This window comes from Canis lupus, chromosome 9 (assembly GCF_011100685.1).
Source record: "Canis lupus familiaris isolate Mischka breed German Shepherd chromosome 9, alternate assembly UU_Cfam_GSD_1.0, whole genome shotgun sequence".
Lineage (NCBI taxonomy): Eukaryota > Metazoa > Chordata > Mammalia > Carnivora > Canidae > Canis > Canis lupus.
Window position 1 is genome coordinate 22,350,897 of NC_049230.1, and position 27,187 is coordinate 22,378,083.

General features: G+C 43.5%; 1 protein-coding gene and 1 pseudogene across 1 annotated transcript; one reads left to right on the forward strand and one right to left on the reverse strand.

Annotated features, from left to right (window-relative positions):
- Nucleotides 1–1,075: 1,075 nt before the first annotated feature.
- On the forward strand, nt 1,076–1,172 carry LOC119873462 (annotated as a pseudogene).
- Nucleotides 1,173–2,512: 1,340 nt separating this feature from the next.
- On the reverse strand, nt 2,513–26,864 carry CASC3 (CASC3 exon junction complex subunit). Its single transcript, XM_038547397.1, has 14 exons — nt 26,574–26,864; nt 26,178–26,205; nt 25,825–25,862; nt 11,932–12,090; nt 11,690–11,841; nt 11,024–11,200; nt 9,590–10,275; nt 7,560–7,624; nt 6,790–6,904; nt 6,449–6,547; nt 5,978–6,192; nt 4,890–5,012; nt 4,687–4,750; nt 2,513–4,222 (listed from the first exon to the last, which is right to left on the reverse strand). The coding sequence occupies exons 1-13, from the start codon at nt 26,802–26,804 to the stop codon at nt 4,727–4,729; spliced, it is 2,112 nt and encodes a 703-aa protein (XP_038403325.1). The 5' UTR covers nt 26,805–26,864; the 3' UTR covers nt 2,513–4,222; nt 4,687–4,726.
- Between the last annotated feature and the right edge of the window lie 323 nt (nt 26,865–27,187).

A 27,187-nucleotide genomic window follows, 5' to 3' on the forward strand; every position in this document is an offset into this window, starting at 1 on the left:
ACACATGTCACCGTGTGTGCCTATCTGGTCCTATGTGTGCTAGAGCATGTGTTCACAGAAATCAAGCTTTGCACACCCATCTGTTTGTGGATTTGGAAAGGAACAGTAAAACGGAGAGCACAGTTCTGGCTAAGAAGCTGGAATAGAGATCTGTGTATCAGCTTGCTGGGCTCCCTTTATTGGATGCCCCACTATCCCTGGGGTTAAGAGGAGAAACTGGCTGGAGTGGCTAGGAGCTCCCCAGGCATTTTGTGAACCAAATAAAAAGAGAGGGCTCCACTCCCAGCACATGCCACAGTTACCAGATTAAGCTGGTTGCCTTGGTAACCTCCTCTCTGGGCAGGATTTGGGATTGTCGGTTAGGAAGGGGGAAGAATTGGGGAGTGTGGAGGGTGTGGGGGCTGGAAATAAAACAGGCAGAGACACTTCTGGAAACTGAAAGCTTGGGGAGTAGGACCCCAACACCCCTGCAACTGTTCAAGGATATTGGGCAGAGACTAAGTTCAAGGACTTGAATCAGGAAGGAAAGCCAGCATTGAGCCATGGCCCTCCTAGAACCAAGGTTCTTGCCTCAAGTGCATATTGGAATCCAGGGGAATTTCTCAAAAATATTGATGTCTAGGCCACATTCTAAATCAATTAAATCTTTGAAGCGAGGGGACGCCTGGGTGGCTCAGCGGTTTGGCATCTGCCTTTGGCCCAGGGCATGTTCCTGAGCTCCCAGGATCAAGTCCCTCATTGGGCTCCCTGCATGGAGCCTGCTTCTCCCTCTGCTTGGGTCTCTGCCTCTCTCTGATGAATAAATAAGTAAAATATTAAAAAAAAAAAATCTTTGAGGTGAGGCCAAGTTTTCTGAAATTGTTTAAAAAAATCCCCAAGTGGGGGATGCTTGGGTGGCTGAGCCGTTGAGCATCTGCATTCAGCTCAGGACATGATCTTGGGGGTTCCGGGATCGAGTCCCGCATCTGGCTCCTTGCATGGAGCCTGCTTCTCCCCCTGCCTGTCTCTCTGCCTCTCTATGTCTCTCATGAATAAATAAATGAAATCTTAAAAAAAAAAAAAAAATCCCCAAGTGGTACTCGCTTTGGTAGCATATATACTAAAATTGGAACTATACAGAGATTAGCACGGGCCCTGTGCAAAGATGACACGTAAAAGATCCCCAAGTGATTCAAACAGTCAGGGTTGAGAATCCCTGCCCTAGAGGGACAACCCAACCCAAGTGGGCTGCCTATGCTGGGCATCAACTTCAGGATTTGAAGCTCTTCTGTTCTGGGTCATCCACAAGGTAGCAGGCCAGTGTGTTGACCCCAGAGGTGAGGTGGGGATGGCATGGAAGAAATGGAGGGAGAATGGTAGGAGGACATGGTAGCCAAAAAACTTTGAGCTTAGCCTCTAGAAGGGGATGGAGCAAGGCTACCTAAGGCTGATCTCTTTGCTCTTTATATTCCTCTTCTGTCCACTGAGAGGCAGACTGGCAGGGCAGACAACCTGGGGGCTTTGCTGAGCTTGAGTTTTTTCTCACTGAGTTCGTTACCAGGGCAACAGAGAGCAATGGGATCTAACTGCAGGACTGGGGAAATCAAGAGGCAGGGGCGAGGGGGAAGCATCTCCACATCGTCATTCCTCCTGCCATAACCTTCCCCAAAGACTGGCTGGCATTCTTTGCATGACCCTGGAGATCAGGCCCGTAGTTACCCATCACCCTGTGGGGGAGGAGGAAAGCAAATGGACATTAAGAGGATTAGGGATAAGGGTTAAGAGAGTCATGGCCCATGGCTCAAGCAGCAGCACCAGGGGATGTAGGGGGAGTCCCAACTGTTTTAAGGTATACCATGAAGTCCATGTCCCCAGTGTACAAGGATTTGTGGTACCCAAGAACAGATGCCACCAGCTCCACATTAAATTCAATTGCTCCCCCACACCAGGATCAACCTCTATCATAAACTTCCACCCTATCCAGGATCTGAAAGAAAAGTCACTTCAAAGCTAGGAACTGGCCTGGGAACATCAGAGACCCAGTGGCCTAGGTATCTGGCAAAATAAGCCACAGCTGGTGGTCTCAACTGCTCTTTACGTTTACGAAGACTGAGAAGCCTCCCACTTAGGCTGTGGTTCTTGGCACTTTAGTGCCAGTGTGTCTTTACTTTTCAAGAAAGCTAGCTACCTAATGCCTCCCCCTCATCTAGGACCTGGTACAGTTGTATTAACACTGGGTACATTACCCTGGGAAACTCTCCTGCCAAACACTATCAAAGGCAAAAAGGAGAGCTACCTTTCATTAGTTTTTCTGTCCATGACACTTCCAATCTAAGGGATTGCACGGTATCCTAACATGTAGTTAGGAAAAGATAACTAATGGGAGTACAGACATACCTATGGGCTCATCTCTCAGGAGTTCCATTTCACAAGTCTTGAGTTGGCTTGAGTTGTGACTGTGGCTCTAGGGGAATCAGCAAGTCCTCTCCTATCCCTCCCAAATCAAGACTCATGCAAAACACTGGCAAAGGAGCCAAGTTTACAGTCTAAATTTTATTATCTCGAAGTCACAATGCTGATCACAAATGTGCACCCTTTAAAATAGTAACAAACAATAACAACACACATGGAGAAATTCTTGCAACAAAACACAGTGGACCAACAGAGACAACTGTCACAGTGTCTTAAGGTCTGGGAATCTGGGCATGCTGCCCACAGGCTTGAGGAGACATCTTCAGGTTTAAGGCAAAGGGGACAGCCTACAAAAGGCACAACCACCAGCCACTCCTGGAAGAATCTCTTAGTTATTTCCTCCTTGGGGCTTACAGCTTGAGTGCCTCTCCCCACTCCCCACCCCACACCTGTGACTCAAGAGTGGTTAGATCAGCTGCTGGAGAGAAGGAATAGAAACAGTGACATTACTTGGGAGAGACAGAGCCACCACCATCTCCCTCAGGTTCTGTAGGACAGGGACAGTGGCCAAGTTACCCCTGGCAGACACAAGTGTTGCAGCAATAGGAATCTCTTCTGCAGAGGCAGTGCCATGGATAGGGAGGAAAAGAGGGGAGGAGCCCCTGCCCTGAAAGTGACTGGTTTCCTTAGGCCTGAAGCCCAAATGTGGTATCTTCTGTTTTCAGGGACAGGAGCAGAACTTGGGGGAAATCAGGTAGTAACATCTAAAACACTTGTAGCAGGAAAGACATGGAGAAGACCAACTGCAAAGTATTGGGTAGACTGTTTGCTGGACAGTGTCTGCCTCTAGAGAGATGCATTGGTCCACTGCAACTGGAAAGGGGACATGATAGGAGGAATAGAAAGAGAAGCAGGGCCCCCTAATTCCACTTACCTCAAAGATTGAGCCCTGAGGACTATGTGAACACAGACCCCTAAGGTGCAAAGGCTTACTCCACTTTCCCTTTTTCACAAAAGCATCTGGTTTGCCATCTCTCCCCACTGTACAGACTTTGCCCTCAAGTAGAGGACTGACGCCTACCACAGTACAGGGACTGATGGAGGCTCAGATTCTGGAAAACTGAAGTCAAGAAGAAGGGTTCCTACCACACACTTTGAGCTTTTCTCCACACAATGAGATACTCTGTGGACGGCTCTGCTTCCATAGGGTTAGAGGAATTAAGAAAATCCAAGTATACAATAACAAAGGCCAGCCAAAACCAAAAGGCCACCTCTTTGCAGACTTGGTGCAGGAAAACTGGCTGGTAAAATATCAATTATCTGGGATGCAGGGAAAAACCAAAGGAGAAACCAGAGGAGCTAACAAATAGAAGGATGAACTCGTCTCATTTAAAGGCAGAGAAGAAAGAAACTAAAAGAATATTACTTTAAGAATAGCAAGCTAGGCTTTAAAAACAAACATCTTAGGAAACAAAATAAACAGGAAGGAAACTTCCCTGGGAGAAGACACTTGAATTTCCCAGGAAAAAGTGAAGAGTTAAAAAAAAAAAAAAAAAAAAAAAAAAAGGGGGCGGGGGGGGGGCGGGGCTTCTAATCTACAGACCCAGAAGCCTGAGCTCACTGGATCTCTGCTCCTCTGAGCACAGCCAACTCAAGTAGAGTGGAGATGGGAGGAAGTCCACTTGTTTGTCCCTGTCTCCAACAGAACCTATCCTCAGAGGAGGGCAGGGGTCCTCCTCCTTCAGCTGCTTGCTGGTAGGAGCCACCCTATATCTTTGAAGCCCTCCTGGTAGTAAACAGCCAGTTGTATTTCTCTTCTTTCCTGGGTTCTCTGACAGGGGTGGGGAAAAGGGAAGAATCATCAAAGTATTAATGGATCTTCTGGGCATTTACAAGCTGTTTTCAAAAAGCCACATTTCTAAATATTTGTGTTTTAAAGTCCCTAACAAAACAACAATAAAATCCCCATGGTCTTTCTCCATATCCTTTTAAACTGGCTTTGCTGCAAAGACGTCAAATTGATATTTCCCCTTTCCCTAAAACAAAATACCCTCCTGCATTTTTTCCTTGCAGCTTCCCAAACAAAATTCTGTCAATTTAACAATGGTTTCTGCTTCAATCCTGCTCAGTGCATTCACAAAACAAAGCAGCTGGCAAATTTTGAGACTCATGTAAACCTCCCCATAAGGTATCTCGGGATTACAACTTAAATCATTAATTAGGGAATTGTTATGCAAGTAAGCATAAGCATTAGTTTCAAAAATTTGCAAGAATCATAGTATATTATATACTTACTTTTATATGTTGTTTGATTTAAAATATTTAGAAACTCATATTAACTGGAACCCCTGCTTACAACCTGAAATAACAAAGTTAGAATTTGTTACCAGTTATTTAAAAAAAAAAAAAAAAAAAAGACTATGGAGACACATCCAGAAAAGGAGAGAAATCTTCTAGGGAAAAGGAAAGCCCACTGAGGCTGGAAGCAGCTCTCATACCTCAGGTGGTGGGGGCTTGATGGTGACTGGCTGGGGAGTCCTCCGGGGTGGGGAGGGCTTTGGCTGCACCTGCTGCTGGGCTGGGTTATAGTAGGTCACTCCTCCATATACCTGTGATGGGGCCTGGGACCCCAATAAGGCAGAAGAAAAAGTTAGTGATAAATTCACCTAAACTATGATGAACAGGAAACATCATTCAGGCACAAAAATAAAAGAGCTGAGGAACTTTATAAATCTCTAAGCTGCCCCCCTTTAAAATAAGTGATTATTCATTTCTGCCTTACTATATCCTAATTATGTTATGGTTCCTACTTCTTCAAAGTACTACTTAGTTTTCTCTAATTCCTACCATCAACTGAAAAATGGAAGAGGCTGAGCTCAGTGGTGACACCTCACATACCAGATGGTGTCAACCTGTTTGGAATTAAGAAGTACATGGAGGAGGCAGCCCCAGTGGTGCAGTGGTTTAGCACCACCTGCAGCCCGGGGCGTGATCCTAGAGACCCGGGATCGAGTCCCTTGTCGGGCTCCCTGCATGGAGCCTGCTTCTCCCTCTGCCTGCTGCCTGTGTCTCTGCCTCTCTCTCTCTCTGTGTGTGTCTCTATGAATAAATAAAGTCTTAAAAAAAAAAAAGTACAGGGAGGGGTAAGAATAATATATCTTCTTTATTCAACACTTTATTTTTTTTTTAATTTTTATTTATTTATGATAGTCACACAGAGAGAGAGGCAGAGACATAGGCAGAGGGAGAAGCAGGCTCCATGTACCAGGAGCCCGACGTGGGATTCGATCCCGGGTCTCCAGGATCACGCCCTGGGCCAAAGGCAGGCACTAAACCGCTGCACCACCCAGGGATCCCTATTCAACACTTTAATGAAACATCATTAAAGAAACAGAAGAGAAGAGATGATGGGCATTACATAAGCTGCATTTCTAGCTCCTGACCACCAAGAGGTGTCCTGGCGCCACATGCAAAATCAGTGGCACTGAAATGTTCTCTCAAATTCTTTAACCATTCTCCCCATACCACATCCTTGTCTGATTTATAGGATGTGTACCTAGAAAAATCTGCTCATTAGCCATCTTACCTGTGTATTAGGATACAGATGAGGAGGCGGTGGGGGAGGCAGTGCCCCTGGAGCATAAGGGTAGCTGGGATTACCAAAGTTCATGACGCCTGGAGCAGAAAAGTAAGTAGGAGCAAGCAACTGCTGAGGTGGTGGCTGTCCTGGAGACATGGACACTGGTGGGGGATAGAGGCCTGGATTGGGCAGAGGTGCCGGTGTCTGGTGGGGATGTAAACCTAGACAAGAAGAGAAGACAAAAACGGAAATAGAAGATGACACAATTTCCCTAGGATGGTCTGGCTGCCCTGCTCAGCACAGACAGACTCAGGACGGAAGTCCTCAGGATGGACCCAAGAGGAGTTTGCTGCCCAAGCAACCAGAGCGGCCAACCCTGTGAGCAAGCAGTACAGAACTCAGGAGGATGGAGTTTGTGAAGCCCCCAACACATATCCTCATGTACTGGAAGCATACAAGCAGAGGTGCAAAGCTTACCTGGGTGGGGAAGGTGCATTTCTGGCTGCACAATCATGCCCTGAGGAGGCAGTGGGGCAGGGCTGTCACCATGGGTATAGATTGGTCCCTGGAACTGCACTGTAAGATATCACATTGGGACTCTCATAAACTCTCACTCTTCATATCACATGGACCAATCTCCTTGTCCCCCAAACCCTTTAAAAGATGGTCTCAATTTTCCATGTGAAGAAAACAGCAGCCAGAAAATGTTTGATAATCACTGTGAGAAGTCAGAAGGGAAATTCAGGAGGCAAGAAGCTGGTTTCTTAGTTCACTTCATCCTACTAAGAAAGGTGCCTGAACAACAAGAAAAAACTCACGTGGATCATAGTAATGGCCTTCCATGATACTGATGTGCACAGGAGGAGCAGGGGGCTCTGGTACAGGTCTTTGCCGCTGAGAGGAATAGCGTTTGGCTCGCCCACCCTGGACACCCTGAAATAAAGAGGTCTGAGCAGAAAGACTCCCAGAGGGCTGGCTCTCATATCAGGTCCCCCTTCCTTTAAAGGTAAACACACACTTGGTACATGGAACATGTTTAAACAGTATTTGCAAAATGAGGGACTCCTGACTGACTCAGTCAGAAGAGCATGCAACTCTTGATCTTGGGTCTTTTGAGCCCCAGTGGGATGCAGAAATTAAATATAGAAAAAAAAAAAAAAAAAAAAACCAACGTAAAAAACAAAAAGAATAGGGGTGCCTGGGTACGTCAGCCAGTTAAGCATCTGACTCAATATCAGCTCAGGTCACAATCTCAAGGTCATGAGACCAAGCCCCATGGTTGGGTTCCACTGTGGAGAATTGCTTAGGATTCTCTTTCTCCCTTTCCCTCTGCACTTACTGCCTTGCCCCCTGCCCTGTACTTTCTTTCTCTTGAAGAAAAATAAAGGAGTATTTGCAAAATGAATTGAAAAACCAACAATATACATCAGGATCTGAACGAAGACCTTGCTACCCTTTCTGGAGAGCCAAATTAAATATGGGTAAATCAATGGAAAACGGACTCCAAGACCTTATCTTGGTTTAAACAGTGAACAAATGATGCATGCAACAACCCCCCTCCCCCAACTACTGCTTTCCCTTTCTGTACCATTTCTTCCATCCGGTTAAACTGAGGTGGAGGTCCTGCTCCCATGTGTATATGGTTGGGCATACCTGTGATACACCAAAAAAAGTCATGGCTACAGAGAAAATAGGTATGAGTGGGACTAAAGAGAACATCAAGAAAATGGAAAGTTTAAGAATCCAACATAGAAAAATGCTTTCTTCTTTAAAACTAACAAAATTCCTTTTAAAGTAGCTCTGCTTCCTGTCAACACCAGCATTTGGAAATTTGCCCCCACAGACTGCAACCTTAACACATCAATAACGCCTTTGAATGTGAAAAGAAAAAAAGACTTCAATGAGAAAATGCAAGTTCAAATTTTTCCCACCAAATCCTTCCCTGTATAGAATCTCTAGGAGGTTAAAATTACACAGAATATTATCAAACATATTGAAAAATCTCAGCCCTTCTGTGCAACAACTGGACATTCTGTGAATTTGCTCGATTATCCCTGACCACAGAGTTCTGGGCTAGACGTTCAGGAAGATACCCACCTCTGGCTGAAAATGACTCAGGATAAAAAAAAAAAAAAAACAAAGGATATTTTAGAGACTGTCTTCCAATGGTAATAAAATACCAGTAGAAGGATATACTCCTCCACCCAAAGATCAACTCCAGGTCCAATTTAGGCTACACTGGTTTTTGGTATTTAAAAATCATGCACATTGGGATGCCTGGGGGCTCAGCAGTTGAGCATCTGCCTTCAGCTCCGGTCGTGATTCTGGAGTTCCGGGATCAAGTCCCGCATCTGGCTCCTTGCATGGAGCCTGCTTCTCCCCCTGCCTGTGTCTCTGCCTCTCTCTATGTGTCTCTCTGAATAAATAAATAAAATCATTTAAATAAATAAATACATACATACAAATTTAAAAAAATAAATAAAAATTATGAACACCAGAGAAGGATGCTGAAACTCCCAGTCCAAATGAGGATTTACAAACTTTAAGTTCAAATCAGATTTCAGAAACTAGGGACTCTTGGGTGGCTCAGTGATTGAGCAGATGTCTGCCTTTGGCTCAGGTCATGATCCTGGGGTCCTGGGATCGAGTCCTGCATTGGGCTCCCTGCAGGGAGCCTTCTCGCTCTGTCTATATTTCTACCTCTCTCTGTGTCTCTCATGAAAAAATGAATAAAATATAAAAAAAAAAAAATTTCAGAAACTAAGGAAAAGATCCTCTGATCTACCTGATTGGAGGGAGACAAAAATAGATGAGCAAGAGCGGTGGTAGATAGGTCCTAGTTTCTAGAACTATGCAGTCCAATGTGATATCCAGTAGCCACATGTGGTTATTTAAATTTCAGTTTATTAAAATTAAAAGTTCAGTTCCTCAGTCACTCTGGCCAAATTAGAAGTAGTCAAAAACTTCTTATACTATAGAACATTCTATGGTGCAGCCTAGCTCTACATTAAGGAAATTAGGCTTTCCTTTCAAAGAGATTAGAATATTCTCAACCAAATGGTCAAAAGTGTAAGTTTCTGCCTTCAAATTTATTTTATTCTATTATTATTTTTTAAGATGTTATTTATTTATTCATCAGAGACAAAGAGAGGCAGACACAGGCAGAGGGAGTAGCAGGCTCCATGCAGGGAGCCTCATGTGGGACTCGATCCTGGGATCTGGGATCACGCCCTGGGGTAAAGGAAGATGCTCAACTGCTGAGCCACTCAGGCATCCCTGCCTTCAAATATTTAACCATTAGCTCATATAATAAGAACACTGCCACCTTCTTCCAACTTTTCCTACAGAGAATGGGTAAAAGAGTCTGCATGCAGGAGCTCAATACTAATGACTGGTCTGGTAATAGGAGGCAAAGTAGTGGGGGGTAGTCTTAGGTAACAGATAAAAACTCTCTGAGGTCTTTGGATGAAAATACCTGTGAATCCATCCATTTCTTTCAGTTAATGAAAACAAAGATATCTGTCAGACCCCATTTCTCTGCATGGGGGGTCTAAATCCCATGCCCCCAAACTCAGTGATGTATAGGGAAAAAAGCTAGTCAAACCCTAAGGTACCTACTTCGAAGCTCACGTGGTTGCAGGAACGAAGGTTGCCCTGGACTCCAGTTCTGTTCTGTTATGTTTAGTTGTGCCACATCTTGCTCAAGTCCACTTGTAGTAGAATCCACTGAAGCCTCCCAGTTTCCAGTCTTAGCAGGTGGAGGAGGGGTCGTTTCTGGGACTGGAGGTGCTGGGTTCAGCCCTTCAGGTGGAGGGGGCACCTCCTCTGCAACCTTGACTGCATCTCCAGCTTTGATTCTGGTTCTTCTTGCCCGGGAGTAGGATTTCTTCTCAACAGGCCTGTCAGGGGCTGGTGGTGCAGTATCAGGGGCAGCAGCTGGTATCTCTGAGACCGCCTCTTCCTTCTCGGGACTGCCGAGCACTTCAGCATCAGCTTCTGGAGATGGGTCCCTCACAGGAGTCTGCTCTAGGCGCCGTGATCGGTAACTGCTTTCATGTTTAACAGTCTCACCAGATCGGCCACCGTGCTGCCCACCAGCTTCCACAGGCCTAAAACCAGCACGACCTTCCTTGAAGCCCCCAGATCGAGAGTAATTCCTGGGAGCAGACATTCGGCCAGTACCTGCAGCGTTCCTGTTGATAAATGTCCTTGGTGGTAGGGTACCCCCAGGACCCTGGTGGCGATGGGACTTGTTTGGCCGCTCAACAATCCAGTTTGGATCTCTTTGTGGAGGACTCCCAAACCTGAATAAATGGAATGGCAAACGTCTTAAGAAAAGAAATAACAAAAGAGGCCACTAGAGGATTGCCTTGGTGGCTTAGTTGGTTAGACATCTCCCTTCAGCTCGTCATGATCCCAGGGTCCTAGGATGGAGTCCCATGTTGGGCTCCCTGCTTAGCAGGGAGCCTGCTTCTCCCTCTCCCTGCCACTCTTGTGTTCTGTCAAATAAATGAAATTTTGAAGAAAAGAAAAGAAAAGAAAAGAAAAGAAAAGAAAAGAAAAGAAAAGAAAAGAAAAGAAAGGAAGAAAGAAGGAAAGAAAGAAAAGAAAAGAAAAGAAAGAAAAAAGAAAAAAGAAAAAGAAAAAGAAAAAGAAAAAAAGAAAAGAAAAGAGAAAAGAAAAGAAAAGAAACGAGACCACTACAGATATAAACTGAGGGTTAGGGAGACTTCCCATATCCCTCCAACCACTAAGTTATAAGTTGGAATGGCACTTTGAAAAGCAGAGTGTTGGGGTACCTGGTGGCTCAGTCAGTAAAGCGGCTGCCTTCAGCTCAGGTCATGATTCCAGGGTCCTAGGATCAAGCTCCACATCTGGCTCCCTGCTCATCAGGGAGCCTGCTTCTCCCTCTCCCTGCCCCCAGCTCATGCTCTCTCCTGCTATCTCGCTTTCTCAAATTAATAAATAAAAATTTTTTAAATTTTTAAATTAAATTAAAATTCAGAAAATAAAAAGAGTTCTTTCTACAAATATAACTCCAAATTTTCTCACCTGGGTTTCCGGATTCTTCGGGGTTTGATGTCATCAGGATTGTGAGCTGAGCGTATGTCATAGCCATAAAGAGCAATGAGCTCCTGTCGGGACTTTGGAGCTTGTTCATCTTCTCGAAACTTGTCGTGTTCCCAGCGACCTTCATCCTTCCATAGCTTTCGCTGACGCCCCTTGGGTCTGGATAAAACCAGGGAAAAGTGTCTGAGGTTGGCAAACTCTGCCAAATAAAGATGTTCATGAAAAAAAAAGAGGGTTGGGGAGGGAAACGGTAGAACACTTCAAGGGTCTCCCCATCTTCCCAGATGGATTATATAAAACCAAGAGAAAATCACGGCACCTTAGGGCCTGCTGGGCTCAAACAGAACAGGGAGAGAAATGAGGAAAGACTTTACTTTAAAGTGCTGGGTGGGCACCTTGGAAACATCTCTCACCTATACAGCAACCTACACATGTACTTCATGTCCCAGAGGCTTGAGCCTCAGATTAAGGAGGGCAGTGGAAGTGTGGGTCCAGATCCCAGCTCCTCCACCAAGAATTACCAAAAAACTTAAGCCTCACTTTCCTCATTTGTACAAAAGGGATAATCATAATAACCTGAAAGTACTGTGAGCAGTAAATCAGCAAAGTGCCTGGCCTATAAATAGAGCAGCAACAAGTGGCTCTTACCTGACTTCCTCCTCCTGAGTTTGCCCTCGAAGATCATGCTCAAAGAAGAGTCCTTTCCGGGGTATGTATGCTGGGTTCTTTCGATCTTCATCATCATCCAAATGCTTAGGGCCTTTTTTACCCACTTTGTTCTCCACAGGTTCTGTGCTCTCCTGGAGGACAGATAAAGGGCTTCTTATTCTCTCCAAGGTTAAGAGCCCTTATTCTGACCCCCAAAATGGAGGCCTCTGGTGGATACTGACCTGCCCATCCCCACTCTGCCTCTCTCCAGTCACAGTGCCTTTGGTGTCAGGCTTTTCTTCTCCCTTCTCTTCTTTGGCTGAAGAGTTAGCAGCATCATTGGCTTCTGATTTCAGCTCTACTTTGGAGTTTTCCTCTTCACTATACTCCCCTTCTTCACCCTGAAAAAAGTTTCCTTGTCAATTGGAAATGGTGCATTTTTAAATTTTCCATTCTTTAGGTTATTTTCTAATGAACTTTTACTATAATTAAGAATTAAAAGCAAACAGGGAAGCCCGGGTGGCTCAGCAGTTTAGCACCACCTTCAGCCCAGAGTGTGATCCTGGAGACCCGGGATCAGGTCCCGCGTGGGGCTCCCTGCATGGAGCTTGCTTCTCCCTCTCCCTGTGTCTCTGCCTCCCTCTCTCTCTTCTCTGTGTATTCTCATGAATAAATAAAATCTTAAAAAAAAAAAAAAAGAATTAAAAGCAAACACATCAATACTCTTACTAAAATTTCTAGAGAACGGGGCACCAAAAAAAAAAAAAAAAAAAAAGAGCACAATAAAAAAATACATATAATATATACACACATTTATACAGATGCACATAAGCTTCCCAAGAAGATATTCAAGGAAATGTTAACAGTGGTAGCCTCTGGGGAAGAATCCTAGGAGATACGAAAAGGAGGCTTTTTTTTTTTTAAAGATTGTTATTTATTTTTCAGAGAGAAGCAGAGGCAGAGGGAGAAGCAGGCTCCCTGTGGGGTGCCCAACGCAGGACTCAATCCCAGGACCCCACAATCACAACCTGAGCCAAAGGCAGATGCTCAACCACTGAGCCACCCATGTGCCCCTGAAAAGGAGGCTTTAACTGTCTAGCATACAGAAAGAGATTAATCTTTGATAATTTACCTCCATCTTCATGAATTGTTTCTTAAACACGCAGGACCTAAAAACTACACTCTAACTCAAGTTGTGAATTCTCTCATCTCAAAATGGCTTAGGGCAGATTCTCAACCTTTTAGATTGTGTGGACCTCTTTTATGCCCTAAAATTTTCATGGATCTCCACAGACAAGAGCTTAATATAATATCCACTGACTGAAAAAAAAAAGTATGATGAAAAACTCCTATATATTCAGTAATATTCCAAAATAAACTTATATTGTATTAATTTATATATTCAAAAACAGTAGTCCATAAAGGTGGAAAATGTATAATTTAGTCTATAAATAACATTAACTGAACTAGTGAATTTGCAAACTCTTCATAATAATCCTATGATTTCTCAGGCACTATTTACCTTCAAATTGGGAAACAGTGGCTTACATTTTTTGTATCCTGATAGGAATACTCAACTTTCTGTAGCATGAGATCCTCCTAGCCAACAATTCTGTCCAGAATGATATAATTATAAAATTCTGACTTAGAAAATTTCAGAAAACTTGTGTGACCATTCACATTTTCTTTTTTTTAGAGATTCTATTTATTTGACAGAGAGAGAGAGAGAGAGAGAGAGCATAAGCAGGGAAAAGAAGGAGAGGGAGTAGACTCCCGGCTGAGCAGAGAGCCTGATGCAGGGCTTGATCAAAGGATGCCAGGATCGTGACTTGAGCCAAAGGCAGATGCTGAATGAACTGAGCCGCCCAGATGCCCCTATTTTTTTTTTTTTAAACAGCACAAACTATTTTTGTCTTGCCTTTTTTTTTAAGGATTTATTTATTTGTTTATGATAGACACACAGAAAGAGAGAGAGAGAGAGGCAGAGACACAGGAGGAGGGAGAAGCAGGCTCCATGCCGGGAGCCCAACATGGGACTTGATCCCGGGACTCCAGGATTGCGCCCTGGGCCAAAGGCAGGCACTGAACCGCTGAGCCACCCAGGGATCCTATTTTTTTTTTTTTTTTTAAGATTTTATTTTGAGAGTGGGCAAACAGGAACAAGGGGAGGGGCAGAGGGGGAGAGAGAACTCCTCACTGAGCAAAGCAGGGAGCCTGATGCGAGGCTCAGTCTCAGGACCCCAGGATCCTGACCTGAGCCAAAGGCAGATGCCCAACCAACTGAACCACCCAAGTGCCCCTGACTATTGCATTTTAGAAATGAAAACCAAGCCTGTGTGCTCTCTCACCTCTCTACTATTCCTTCCCTCTCCTGCCACATCAATATTAGACAATCCTGCTTGTGATGGAGAAACTGCTGGGTCTGTTCATACAGAGGAGCGCCCTTAGGCCATCTTCTAAATAGGGGCCACCAGAAAGGGTCAGGTAAGAGAGGTGTGGCTAGTTCTAGGCAGGGAAAAGGAGCAACTAAAGCTCATGCTGAGGGAACTGGCTTTAGAATACTCTCATTTCACAGACTTGTCAGGATTTGGACCTCCAGAGGCACAGCTATAGGCTAGGGTGGGCAGTATGTTTAGAAACCCGAAAAGACACAAAGAAATGGGTTCAGGGGAAGGTGGGCTAGTCCCCATTGTTGGGTTAACAGGTCATAGTGCCAATTATCCCTCTGCCACCTGGTAGATATGTGCACATTGGTCTTATTCTCCTACTGGGTCTGATACCTGACCTGCACCAGACCCTCTCAGAACTCCAGACCCAGACTAAATCAGAAATGTGATCCAAGGGGATTCCTGGGTGGCGCAGCAGTTTGGCGCCTGCCTTTGGCCCAGGGCGCGATCCTGGAGACCCGGGATCGAATCCCACATCGGGCTCCCGGTGCATGGAGCCTGCTTCTCCCTCTGCCTATGTCTCTGCCTCTCTCCCTCTCTCACTGTGTGCTTATCATAAATAAATAAAATAAAATAAATTAAAAAAAAAAAAAGAAATGTGATCCAAGAGTCCCACTGTAAAATTCCTGATGAAGCAAGAAGCTCTCGAGCTCTAAGTTTCTGCCGTTTCCTTAGATAGAGTGAAGTCTGTCCAACTGGCCCAGAGAAACCAATTAACTCCTTTTCCCTGCTCAGCATTCAGGTATCTCAGCCTCTACATGTTCTGGGTGAAGATTCCCAAAGAGGTGATACTGTTGTGAAACCCACAATTTGAAGGAGACCCCACACCAACCCTACAAGGATTAAGCCTTTACCGATAGCTTTTTAATAACCAAGTACCCTTAATTTTTCTCATTTCCCCTCAGTCACAAGAGGTTACCTTCCTTTTGAGATGGGGAAGGGTGGGTGGTAATCATTCAGTTATTTCCCTGATCCTATGTTCCCTGTATGTTCTGATGCAGAAATCCCAAGAGTCTCGTTTAATATGTATATGGACCTTAATTTATCAGTCCCCACCAAACACACATACACACACACAGACTAAATTCAAACATCTCAAAATAGTATTGGAATGATTAATGAGAGAACTTTGTTTTATGCTCTACCCTCTCTAGGCCATGGTGGAATGTCAAATGAGGCAACTCTTTTATTCCAAATGAAAACACTAATTTTGTTTCCAGAGCAGGACAGAAAGATACAAACATTGTAATGCTGAGGAGACTCCAAATTAGAGTCAAAATCTGGTCTAATGAAGCCAAAAAGTGGCTATCCTTGGACCACACTGCTTTTGCTAAGGGTGGACATCAAAATCCTTTTCCAGAGACAAACTCTCCTACTGCTAATTGTACCTTTCAATGGACACTCTTCCCAACTCTGAAGCCTAGCTCTCCCCTAAAGCAACTGCTTCCCTGGGAGCATTCTCACACAGAGTTTTAGCACATTCTTTCGTGCCCTATATATATCAGACTATGACGTGGAGTTTGTATCTTCCTCATTCTCAAAGTCTTTTCCAGATCTAAGTTCTCCAGCCTCATTTTTTAATTTAATTTTATTTTTTTTGTTCCAGCCTCATTTTAAACTCCTACACCCCTGAGGCTCCTGTCACCTAACTATAACTCTATGCCCTGGGTCAGCCCACCCTGCCACTGACTTGGAAGACCAGCAAGGTGCTCAGTCTTCATCTCTGCTACAGGCATTTGTTTCCATGGCCACACTCCAGACAAGTCTTATCTAGAACTCCTATACGTTTTTAAAGTAGGCTCCATATCCAGCATGGGGCTTGAACTCATGACCCTGAGATCAAGAGTCACATGTTCCGCTGACTGAACCAACCAGGAGCCCTTCCCACACATTTTATTTACTTATTTAGATTTATTTGAGAGAGAGAGAGAGAGAGAGAGAGAGAGAGAACGCATACATATAAGAGGAGGGGCAGGGAAAGTGAGAGAAAATCTCAAGCAGACTCCATGCTGAGCAGAGAGCCTGATTTGGGGCTCCATCTCACAATCACTCGAGCCAAAAACAAGAGTTGGGACACCACTCTTGTGCCATCCAGGCGCTCCTATACATTTCACTTTTATGCCATATATATATTTTTTTAAAGTGCCATCCAGGGATCCCTGGGTGGCGCAGCGGTTTGGCGCCTGCCTTTGGCCCAGGGCGCGATCCTGGAGACCCAGGATCGAATCCCACGTCGGGCTCCCGGTGCATGGAGCCTGCTTCTCCCTCTGCCTGTGTCTCTGCCTCTCTCTCGCTCTCTGTGACTATCATAAATAAATAAATAAATAAATAAATGTGCCATCCAGGCGCTCCTATACATTTCACTTTTATGCCATATATATATATATATATATATATATATATATATATATATATATATATATAAAAGTAAACCTGCTCCTCTTTAAAAGCTCTTAAGTACTCCTTTGATCAAAACTGCCACATGCAAAAAATGGGAAGTTAGACCCTTACCTCACCCTGTATACAAAAATTAACTCAAAAAATGGTGGTATAGCCTGTTAAGTGCCCAACTCTTGGTTTTGGCTCAAATGGTGATCTCTGGGTAGCGAGACCAAGACCCCCATCAGGCTCTCAGCTAAGTGAGGAGTCTGCTTTAAGACTCCCTCTCTCCCTCTACCCCTTCCCTCTGCTTGCTCTCTAATAAATAAATATAAAAAAAATAAATAAAAAAAAAATAATAATAAATAAATATAAATTTAAAAAAAATTAGGGACACCTGGGTGGCTCAGTTAAGGTCTGCCTTCAGCTTAGGTCATGACCCAGGGTTCTGAGATCTAGCTGCACATCAGGTTCCCTGCTCAGTGGGAAGTCCGCTTCTCTCTCTCCCTCTGCCCCTCCCCCCAATCATGCTCTCCTTCTCTCGCTCTCAAATAAATAAAATATTTTAAAAAATTAACTCAAAATGGATTAAAAACCTAAATATAAGAGTTAAAACTATAGAACTCTTAAAAGAAAATGTAGGAGTTAATCTTCAGGATTCTGGTTTTGGCATGGATTCAGCAAACCCTCCTAGATATGACATCAAAAGCAGAAGCAAGGGGTATCTGGGTGGCTCAGACGGTTAAGTGTCTGTCTTTGGCTAGGGCTATGATTTCAGGGTACTGGGATCAAGCCCTGCATCGGGCTCCCTGCTCAGCAGGCAGTCAGTCTGCTTCTCCCTTTCCCTTTGCCCTGCTTGTGCTCGGTCTCTCTCTCTCTCTCAAATGGGGGGTGGGGGGGGGAAGCACAAGCAAAAAGAAAAAACAGATATATTGGACTTCATAAAAATTGAAACCTGATGTTATCAAAAAAAAGAAAACCGGGCAGCCCCGGTGGCGCAGCGGTTTAGCGCCGCCTGCAGCCTGGGGTGTGATCCTGGGGACCCTGGATCGAGTCCCACGTCAGGCTCCCTGCATGGAGCCTGCTTCTCCCTCTGGCTGTGCCTCTGCCTCCTCTGCTGCCCCTCTCTTTCTGTCTCTACGAATAAATAAATAAAATCTTTAAATAAAAAAAATAAAAATAAAAATAAAAATAAAAATAAAAATAAAAATAAAAAAAAAATGAAAACCGACAGAATGGGAAAAAAAGATTTGCAAATCCTATATCTGATAAGGAATTATATCTAGAATATTTTACAAAGAACTCTTACAACTCAATAGATAGACAACCCAATTAAAAAGTAACTGAATAGGTATTCTTTTTTTTTTTTTTTTCTGAATAGGTATTCTTTCCAAGGAAGATACACAAATGGTCAATAAGCACAAGGAAAAATTGCTCAATATCATTAGTCACCAGGGAAATACAAATCAAAATGAGGCACCATTTTACACCTACTAGGATGGCTAGAATGAAAAAGTCAAGGCACGACCATTACATCCTGGCGAGTATTTGAAGAAATGTGGAATTTCCATATATTGCTGTTGGGAATGTAAAATGGTCCAGCTGCTTTGGAAAATAGTTGGACAGTTCCTCATTCAATTAAACATAGTTACTATGAGGCACCTAGGTGGCTCAGTCAATTGGGCATCTGACTTTAGCTCAGGTTGTGATCCTGGGTTCAGGCCCTGCTTCAGGATCCCTACTCAGTGGAGTCTCTTTATCCCTCTACCCATCCCTTTCCCTGCTGGTGCTTGCATGCACGTGTGCTCTCTCTTTCTCATATAAATAAAAAGGAATCTTTGAGAAAAAAACAAAAAGACTAAAAAAAAAAAGCCCACACAGTTACCATATGACTCAGCAACTCCATTCCTAGATACAGAACCAAGAGAAATGAAAGCATAAATCCAAAGAAAAAATTGTACACTGATGTTAATAGCAACATTATTCATAACAAAAAAAAAGGAAACTCAAATGCCTATCAATGAATGAATGGATAAACAAAATGTGGTATATCCAAACAATGGTACACCACACACCACAATGTTACTGAGCCATCATAAAAAGGAATTAAGTACTGATACATGTTACAACATGGATAATAATTGTGAAAACATAATGCTAAATGAAAGAAGCCAGTCACAAAAGTCCATATGTTATGATTCCATTCAAATGAAAGGCCAGAATAGGAAAATTCCTAGAAACAAAAAGTAGATGTGTGATTGGGGGATCCTTGGGTGGCTCAGCAGTTTGGTGCCTGCCTTCGGCCCAGGGCGTGATCCTAGAGTCCTGGGATCGAGTCCCATGTCAGGCTCCCTGCATGGAGCCTGCTTGTCTTCTGTGTCTCTGCCTCTCTCCCTCTCTGTGTCTCTCATGAATAAATAAAATCTTTTTTTTTTTTTAAAGATTTTATTTATTTATTCATGAGAGATGGGGGGGCGGGGCAGCAGAGGAGAAGCAGGCTTCATGCAGGAAGCTCGATGTGGCACTCGATCCCGGGACTCCAGGATCACGCTCTGGGCCGAAGGCGGGCACCAAACCACTGAGACACCCAGGGATTCCTAAGTAAAATCTTAAAAAAAAAAAAAAAAAGTAGATGTGTGATTGCTTATGGACCAAAGGATGAGGATGGAAAAACTAGGGGGCGGGGAGAAACAAACGCTAAAGGCAACAAGGTTTTTTCCAAGGTGATGAAAATGCTCTGAAACTAATATTGTAATAGTTGCATATATCTACATATATACTAAAAACCACAAAATTGTACACCTTAAATGGATAAATTATAAGGTATGTAAATTATATCTCAATAAAGCTGGGTTTGTTTGTTTTTTTTAAGATTTTATTCATTTATTTGAGAGAGAGCAAGAGTGAGAGTACATAAGCAGACCTAGGCAGAGGGAGAAGCAGGCCCCACGCAGGGAGCCAGACGTGGGACCCGATCCCGGGACCCCAAGACCACGCCCTGGGCCAAAGGCAGGCGCCAAACCGCCAAGCCACCCAGGGATACCATTTTTATGCCTATTCTTACTTAGTTATTCCTTTACCCTCTCATCTCCAACCTAAGACAACCACTTCTTTAACCCTCCCACCTTCTCCCTATCCATCCATCTTCTTCCACATTCACCTTCCTCTCTCTTTAGTTTCCACAGCCCACTTATTTCAATCACTACTAGATTCCAATCACCAAGTCCCCTGCCACTCCCTTGTGCCCAAGACTGGATCAACTAAAATGTCTGCCTTTTCTAGGTCTTCAGTCAGACCATTAAACATCAACAAAGAGGTTAAAAAAAAAAAAAAAGGGATCCCTGGGTGGCGCAGCGGTTTGGCGCCTGTCTTTGGCCCGGGGCGTGATCCTGGAGACCCGGGATCGAATCCCACGTCGGGCTCCCAGTGCATGGAGCCTGCTTCTCCCTCTGCCTATGTCTCTGCTTCTCTCTCTCTCTCTCTGTGTGACTATCATAAATAAATAAAAAATATTAAAAAAAAAATTCCTATAACTTCATACATCAGTGCCACCTGCAACCTCAACCACTCAAACCTCCTGGAGTCTGACAATCCCTCCCCTTCCCTCCAATAAATTCCCGATTCAATGTTTTTCCTTCTACTTCATGAGGAAAACAAAATGAAGAAGAAAACATCTCCCTCTGCCTAGGTCTCCACCTCTCTCTCTCTCTCTCTCTGTGTCTCTCATGAATAAATAAATAAATCTTTAAAAAAAAGAAAAAGAAAAAGAAGAAGAAAACAACAGTTTCCTCCCCCATACATCTTTCCTTCCCACCTCTCTCTAATTACAATGGAAGATGTTTCCCTTGACTGGTTCTTATTTCCTCTCACATTGTCAATCAAGGACACCAGTACACTTACTATCTACTCTCTCTCTTTTCTTTCCCTTTCTACTTCTTCCTTCAATTTTGAACCATACTGGATTCTCCAACTTGAAAAAATAACCACCAAAACCTCTCTTGACCTCACAGTCTTCCTTCCAGCTACCATCTCTCTAGCCTTCTTTTCACAGTCAACTTTCTTTAAAAAATTCTCTTGGAGGATTCTGGAAAATGGCAGCAGCATAGTTTTTGATCCCTTCAAATCTCCACATGAAATTATGGCTTCTAGGCAGCAAAATCAAAGTCCTAATTTAAACCCTCTGAACAACATTCACAACAAAGTAATAATAAAGGAATAAGGAATAAAGCACCAACAGCCATAAGACCTGCATCAGACTACTGTCCTTAGAGAGAGCACAGAATTGAGAACAGGAGAATCCTAAACTAATCAAACCAACATTTAATAGAAAGCTAGGGATCCCTGGGTGGCGCAGCGGTTTGGCGCCTGCCTTTGGCCCGGGGCGCGATCCTGGAGGCCTGGGATCGAATCCCACATCGGGCTCCCTGCATGGAGCCTGCTTCTCCCTCTGCCTGTGTCTCTGCCTCTCTGTCTCTCTCTGTGTAACTATCATGAATAAATAAATACAATCTTTAAAAAAAATAAATAAATAATAGAAAGCTAATCTGAGAACAACAGTTCCAACTAAGAGGGATTTGACTATCTCCAATAGCATTTGAACGTGAGGGTCCTGCAGTAAAATGCACTGAAAGGGTTGGAGCTAACACCTCTGAAATCTTGCAACTAACCTAGCTGCCAGGGCTCCCTTCTAGAATAGGGCCCCATACCAAAGAAAAACTTGAGAATCAAACTGAGCAGGAAAGGGGCAAAAGAAATGAAGAGAAGCTATAAAACAAGTTAGGGAAGGGAACAAGAGCAAAAAATCTCAGAAAGCAAGCCACCATGGTTCGTTCGTTCGTTCTTTCTCTCTCTCTCTCTTTTCTTTTTTCTTTAAATTTAAAAAATTTTTTTAAAAATTTTTAAAAATTAAAAAAAAATTTTTTAAAAAAAATCAGCAACACAAAAATAGAGATGTCAAATTCCATATAAACTTATTACGAGGAAGAAATAAGTAGAAGAGCATTCCTAAAAGAAAATATGCCAGAAAGACAGGCTCATATCATATCAAAATTCTAACTTCTATTTCAAAATGAGCTAAAAAGACATTAAGAAGCTTATGTAAGGCATGAAAGAACATCAATCAAAATTAGAAAAACTCAAAGATTAAACCAAAGAACTAGGAAGGTATTACAAAGTCTAAAACTAGAAGGAACACAAGAGTGAATAACCACAGTAATAACACCTTAAGTAAAAATAAAAAGTGCTACCTCATTAAACCTCTCATCTCCCTTTTACTCTTTGCAGGTAACTTTATCACTGACTTTAAAATATTTAAAAATATTTTGAAAAATCAGAGATGAAGAAAAAAAGGATGAGAGAGAAAGGGTCAAATACTGAAGACTGCCATGGATAGGGGTTCCATGACACAGAGTAGAGTACATCTCATATCTGTGAACACTGATCCAGAAAAACCACCACCAAGACAAATCTTTTTTTTTTTTTTGACAAATTCTAACATAATTATCAGACCTTAAAGAAAATATACTGGGAATATCTAGACAAAAACAGCAAGTGACCTCTAAGGGAAAGAAACTGATTGTCAGTTTTGTTCAAGATAAAACAAACTCAGGGAGTGATCCTAGAGTTCCAGGATCGAGTCCTTCATCAGGCTCCCAGCACTGAGCCTGCTTCTCCCTCTGCCTAAGTCTGCCTCTCTCTGTCTCTCATGAATAAATAAATAAATAAAATCTTTAAAAAATTTTAAAAAAGAAATGGGATGAAAAACTAACCTGCAGACTAAGAGACATCAATTTTTTTAAATTGTGAAAGGAGTTATTTATTAAAGATTTTATTTGTTTATTTATGAGAGACACAGAGAGGGAGAGGCAGAGACAGGTAGAGGGAGAAGCAGGCTCAACGCAGGGAGCCAGATGTGGGACTCGATCCCAGCACTCCCGGATCACGCCCTGAGCTGAAGGCAGACACTCAACCGCTAAGCAGCTCAGGCGTTCCGAGACAGATCAAATTTTAATAGGCAAAACTGAACTGTAGTGTCTAGGTATACATTTAGTAACCAAAAAAAAAAAAAGCAAGCAAGTAATGCATTACTATGAAGTCAGGACACCAGATCTTTTTTCTGAATCTAAACTAGTACCGTCCGATACAATTCTAGAATGACGGAAATCTTTTTATCTATGCTGTCCAATATAGCAGCCACTGGCCACACATGTCTATTAAGTACTTAAAATGTGGCTTTGCAACTGAAGAACTGAAGTTTTAAGTTTAACTATAGAGCCACATCTGGCTGGTGACTATTGTATTGGACAGAGTAGAACTAGGCTTTCTTCTCAATTGTTAGGCCATATTACTATATATTGCCATTTCAAAGTCCCACAGGCCTCAATTTCAAAACATCCAAAACTTCACCCATCAATGTCCTCCATGAAATCTCCTGGGTCTCATTCTTAGGGAATAACATCATTCATCAATTTGGGCATCCTTTTGACTCCTTAATTCAAGCTCCTTAGTCAATCAATCAAGAAGTTCTGTTAGTACCACCTAAACATCTCTCAAATCTGAGTCCCACTGCCATGTCTCTTCTTTAGGGCACCATGATGTTCTTTGGCTTATCCTAACAATCTCTTAACGGTTCTCCATGTCCCAAGTCTTGCTTCATTCCCCATAATGAGACCTTCAGTAGCCTTCTTTCTCATTATTAGGATAACAACCAAACTCATTTACATACAGAATAGTGAGATGCTATAAATTCACAATCACCAAACCTCACTGAACACTCCATACCGCCTGACAATGTTTCCAGGGTTTCCATTCTCTAGTGACTACTGCAAACATTCCTCACCCCAAAACTTCTCATCTCCCTTTTACTCATTGCAGATAACTTCATCACTGACTTCAGAGAAAATAAGGCATCTCATTAATCACCACATTCTGGGAATTCCATAACCTAAATAACTTTCAATTCTGTCCACTTCTACTTTCACTGCTACTACTCCACTCCAGTCCATGCTTACTGCTTCCTAGACTTCCATAATAGCTTTTTTTTAAAAAAATTATTTTATTTTGGGGATCCTTGGGTGGCTCAGTGGTTTGGCGCCTGCCTTCGGCCCAGGGCGTAATCCTAGAGTCCCGGGATTGGGTCGGGCTCCTTGCATGGGGCCTGCCTTCTGCCTATGTCTTTGCCTCTCCCTCTCTCTGTGTCTCTCATGAATAAATGAATAAAATCTTTATAAATAAATACATACATATTTTATTTAAATTCACTTTGCCAAGGCACCTGGGTGGCTCAGTGGTTGAGTGTCTGCCTTTGGATCAAGTAGTGATCCCGGGGTCCTGGGATCCAGTCCTGCATCAGGCTCTCCGCAAGGAGCCTGCTTCTCCCTCTGCCTATGTCTGTCTCTCATGAATAAATGAATAAAATCTTTTAAGTAAACAAATACAATTTGCCAATATACAGTATACACTCAGTGTCCACAATAGCTTTAACTAGCTTTCCTGCCTCCGATCTTGCTCCCCTCAGATCAACTATCATTGCAAACAAAATAATTGTTATAATAATTCTCAATGTTATTGTGCATAAGCATCAATCCAGGATTTGTTAACATAAATGCCTGAGTCTTCCCTCCCTCTGCAAGATTTTGTTTCAGTAGAACTGGCCAACTGAAAAAAAAAAAAAAGAACTGGCCAACTGGATTTTCTTTTTTCTTTTTTTTTCTTTTTTTTTTTTTCCAACTGGATTTTCTGATGCAGGAGTTCCTTAGTTCTGAAAAACACTTCTTTAAAATTTAAGTCTAATCCATATCACACTTGTTTAAAACCTTGTTATGCTTTCTTACTTCCTTAGAATAAAATCCAAATACATTCTAATCAGGCTTACAAGGTATTTTAAGATTTGGACTCAGACTCATCATTTAGCCCCAGTCACACTAAACTTTTCATATTCTCCAATTTGTCATGCAGTCCATCCCTTCTAGACCTTCTTCCCAAACAGTGTTCCCTCTGCTTAGAATACTGCCTGGCTCACTCCTACTCACCCTTCAAGTCTCTATTTCAACATCCCATCCTCTAAGCGTTTCCAAACAATTCATTGCCCCTGCCATGTGCTTCCAAAGCGCCCTGTGCTTCTGATATCACGACACCAAACATTACTGTAATTACTTGCTTAAAGTTGTCTATTTTTCCCCAGAATGTAAATTCCAGGAGAGCAGAACTATGTTTGTCTTTTATTCTAGTGCCTTGTATAACTCCTGGCATACAGCAGGTGCATAATGAAGAAAAGGAACAAGTAAACCCCTTCATGATCTGATCCCTGTTCACTAATTAGCCTTTATTTCTGGTATCCATCCTAACAATATTCCAGCCACACCAAACTACTTCCAAGTTTCCAAATATTCAGTTTTCTCTCCTGTGTCTGGATTTTCACAGCTGTTGTTCCCTCTGCCTAAAACATGGCCTAACTCCAACTTATTCTCGACGGCCTAAGATGGAGTCAGTACTCAGCCATTAACACCCTGCTTAAGCTTAAGCCTATCCCCAGCAGTTGTCACCAACTCGTAGGACTGCCTGCATGTTTATCTGACTTCCTAAGTCATTCCTAAAGACAGAAATTTTAGTATAGTGTTTGCTGTTGCATCTCCAGGATGTAATGGAAATCTAATATGTAGTAACAGTTCTACAAAACTTACAGAATGAACCTTTGATCCACAATCCAATTCCTCCTGCCCATAACCTCATGACCCAAATTCCAGAAATTAGGACTTTATTCAACCCCAGGAAACAAATAGCATCTCTAGTAGTTCACCTAACCAAAACAAATAAAGTCACAAAAGCTTGGCTTATGGATATTTTCTCCTGAATTTAAGGAGGGAGAAAGCTCCCTAGAAACAGGGATATTTCTGATACAAACAACTCAGGATCCTCTCCTTTTAAGGTCTTCACATACACTTGGAAAAAAAAAAAAATTCAATTAGCTGGTTTCACTTCCTAGCATAAAAGGAACTCTTATTCTGTGAAGGGCTTCAGGATGTTCTCATTCTCTTATTTAGAAACTTATTTTCTTCAGACAGGGTGAAAAGCCAACTACTAACAGTACTAACACATGAAACCTGATGTGGAATGCACCAAACTTCTCTCACTCTAAATAAACAAGACCTTTAATAACAGTTTTTGAGAAACATAAATGAAGAATGCACAAGAGAAATAACAAGGAGGTCATGGTACTTTTGAACCACAGGTGTATACACGTTCTTAAAATACATCAAAAAATTTCCAACCCATATACCATAGGGAAAAAAAAAAGCCTATCACACTCACTTCAGAGTCTTCTGCACTTTCATAATCCGACAGAACAGCTGAAAGGAAACAGAAATATGTAAAGAAAAAAGTTATTACTCACTGCTTTTTGAGTCAAGCTAAGACCCTCGTTCAATTCTGACATCAATCTATCAGAGAGAGAAAATCATAATTCCCAGTTACAAATGGGAAACAGGCTCAATGAGTGATTTGCCCAAGATCATACTGCTAAAACGTAAGCTTGTAGGCATTGTGTTACAAAGAGCCACTCAGTGGTACCCGCCCCCAAATCCTTAACGGTCTGAGAGGATGTCAACTGGTGGAAATAGGTGATGTGAGTTGACGGGCAAAATACTTGTCATGATGTTACTCACCATCGCCCTCGATGCCATCTTCACTCTCCTGAAGGAAAGAAGATGACATGATTTAGTTCCTTGATACCCAGAGGGTGGGGAACTGAAAACTCAACACAAAATGGTTGAAAAGGGAGATGAGAAAAGGTACATCTTTAACAAGTAGCAAACGAGGGAGGTCCGGTCTCTTCACTTCCAGCCCCAATTTCTGAATAAAGATCCTCTTTTCACGTGCAGCGGGTCTGCCCTTCCCCCAGAAACCCCAACACCACCTCCTCCCTCGGGGCTCCGGATGCACACTGCACTGGGATAGCTCTCTTCTCTAACACAATACGCCCCAGCATCTACCATCAACTCCCAGCGTCCCTTCACCACCTACACCCCGCCCCCCGGCCCGGCCCACCCGCGCGCACTCACACATTCCGACTCCTCAGCGCTCTTGGCCCCCCCGCTCTCCACCCGCCGCAGATGAAGGGCTCCAGCTCGGCCTCCGCGCTGGGAAGGCAGAGAGCCGCTGCCACCGCCTCCTGCGCTACCGCTGCAGCTCCCGCCGCCCCGCGCCGGGGAGCCGCCGCTGTCTGAGCCCGAAGCACCAGACTCCTCGTCCTCCGTGTCCTGCGAAGCGCGCTGCCGCCGCCGATCCGCCATCTTACGGAGAACGGCCGTCGCCGGCCAGCTCCTTACGTACCGCGCCCGTCGCAGGGGCTGCCGGGAGGCTCGAGAGCTAATCCCAGCATGCTTCACGTGCGACACGGGCCACCGCGCTTTTCAGGGGGAGGGGCTAGGGGCGGGGCTGCCGCCCTGCGGCACTTTTGCAGGCGAGTGGGATTACGTAATCGGTGACGTACCGGGGGCGTTCCGCGACCCCGTCTTCCCTCGAGTAGGCCCCGGGCGTGGGGAGCTGAGCTCCGGGCAGCCGCCTCCGGTTCCTCGCCCAGCCATCTTGGGCCTTCCGAGTGGAGGGCGCCCACCTGCTACAGCTTCGCTGCGGCATTGGAGCTGTTTCATAGTTTTCTATTTCCGTTTCTCAT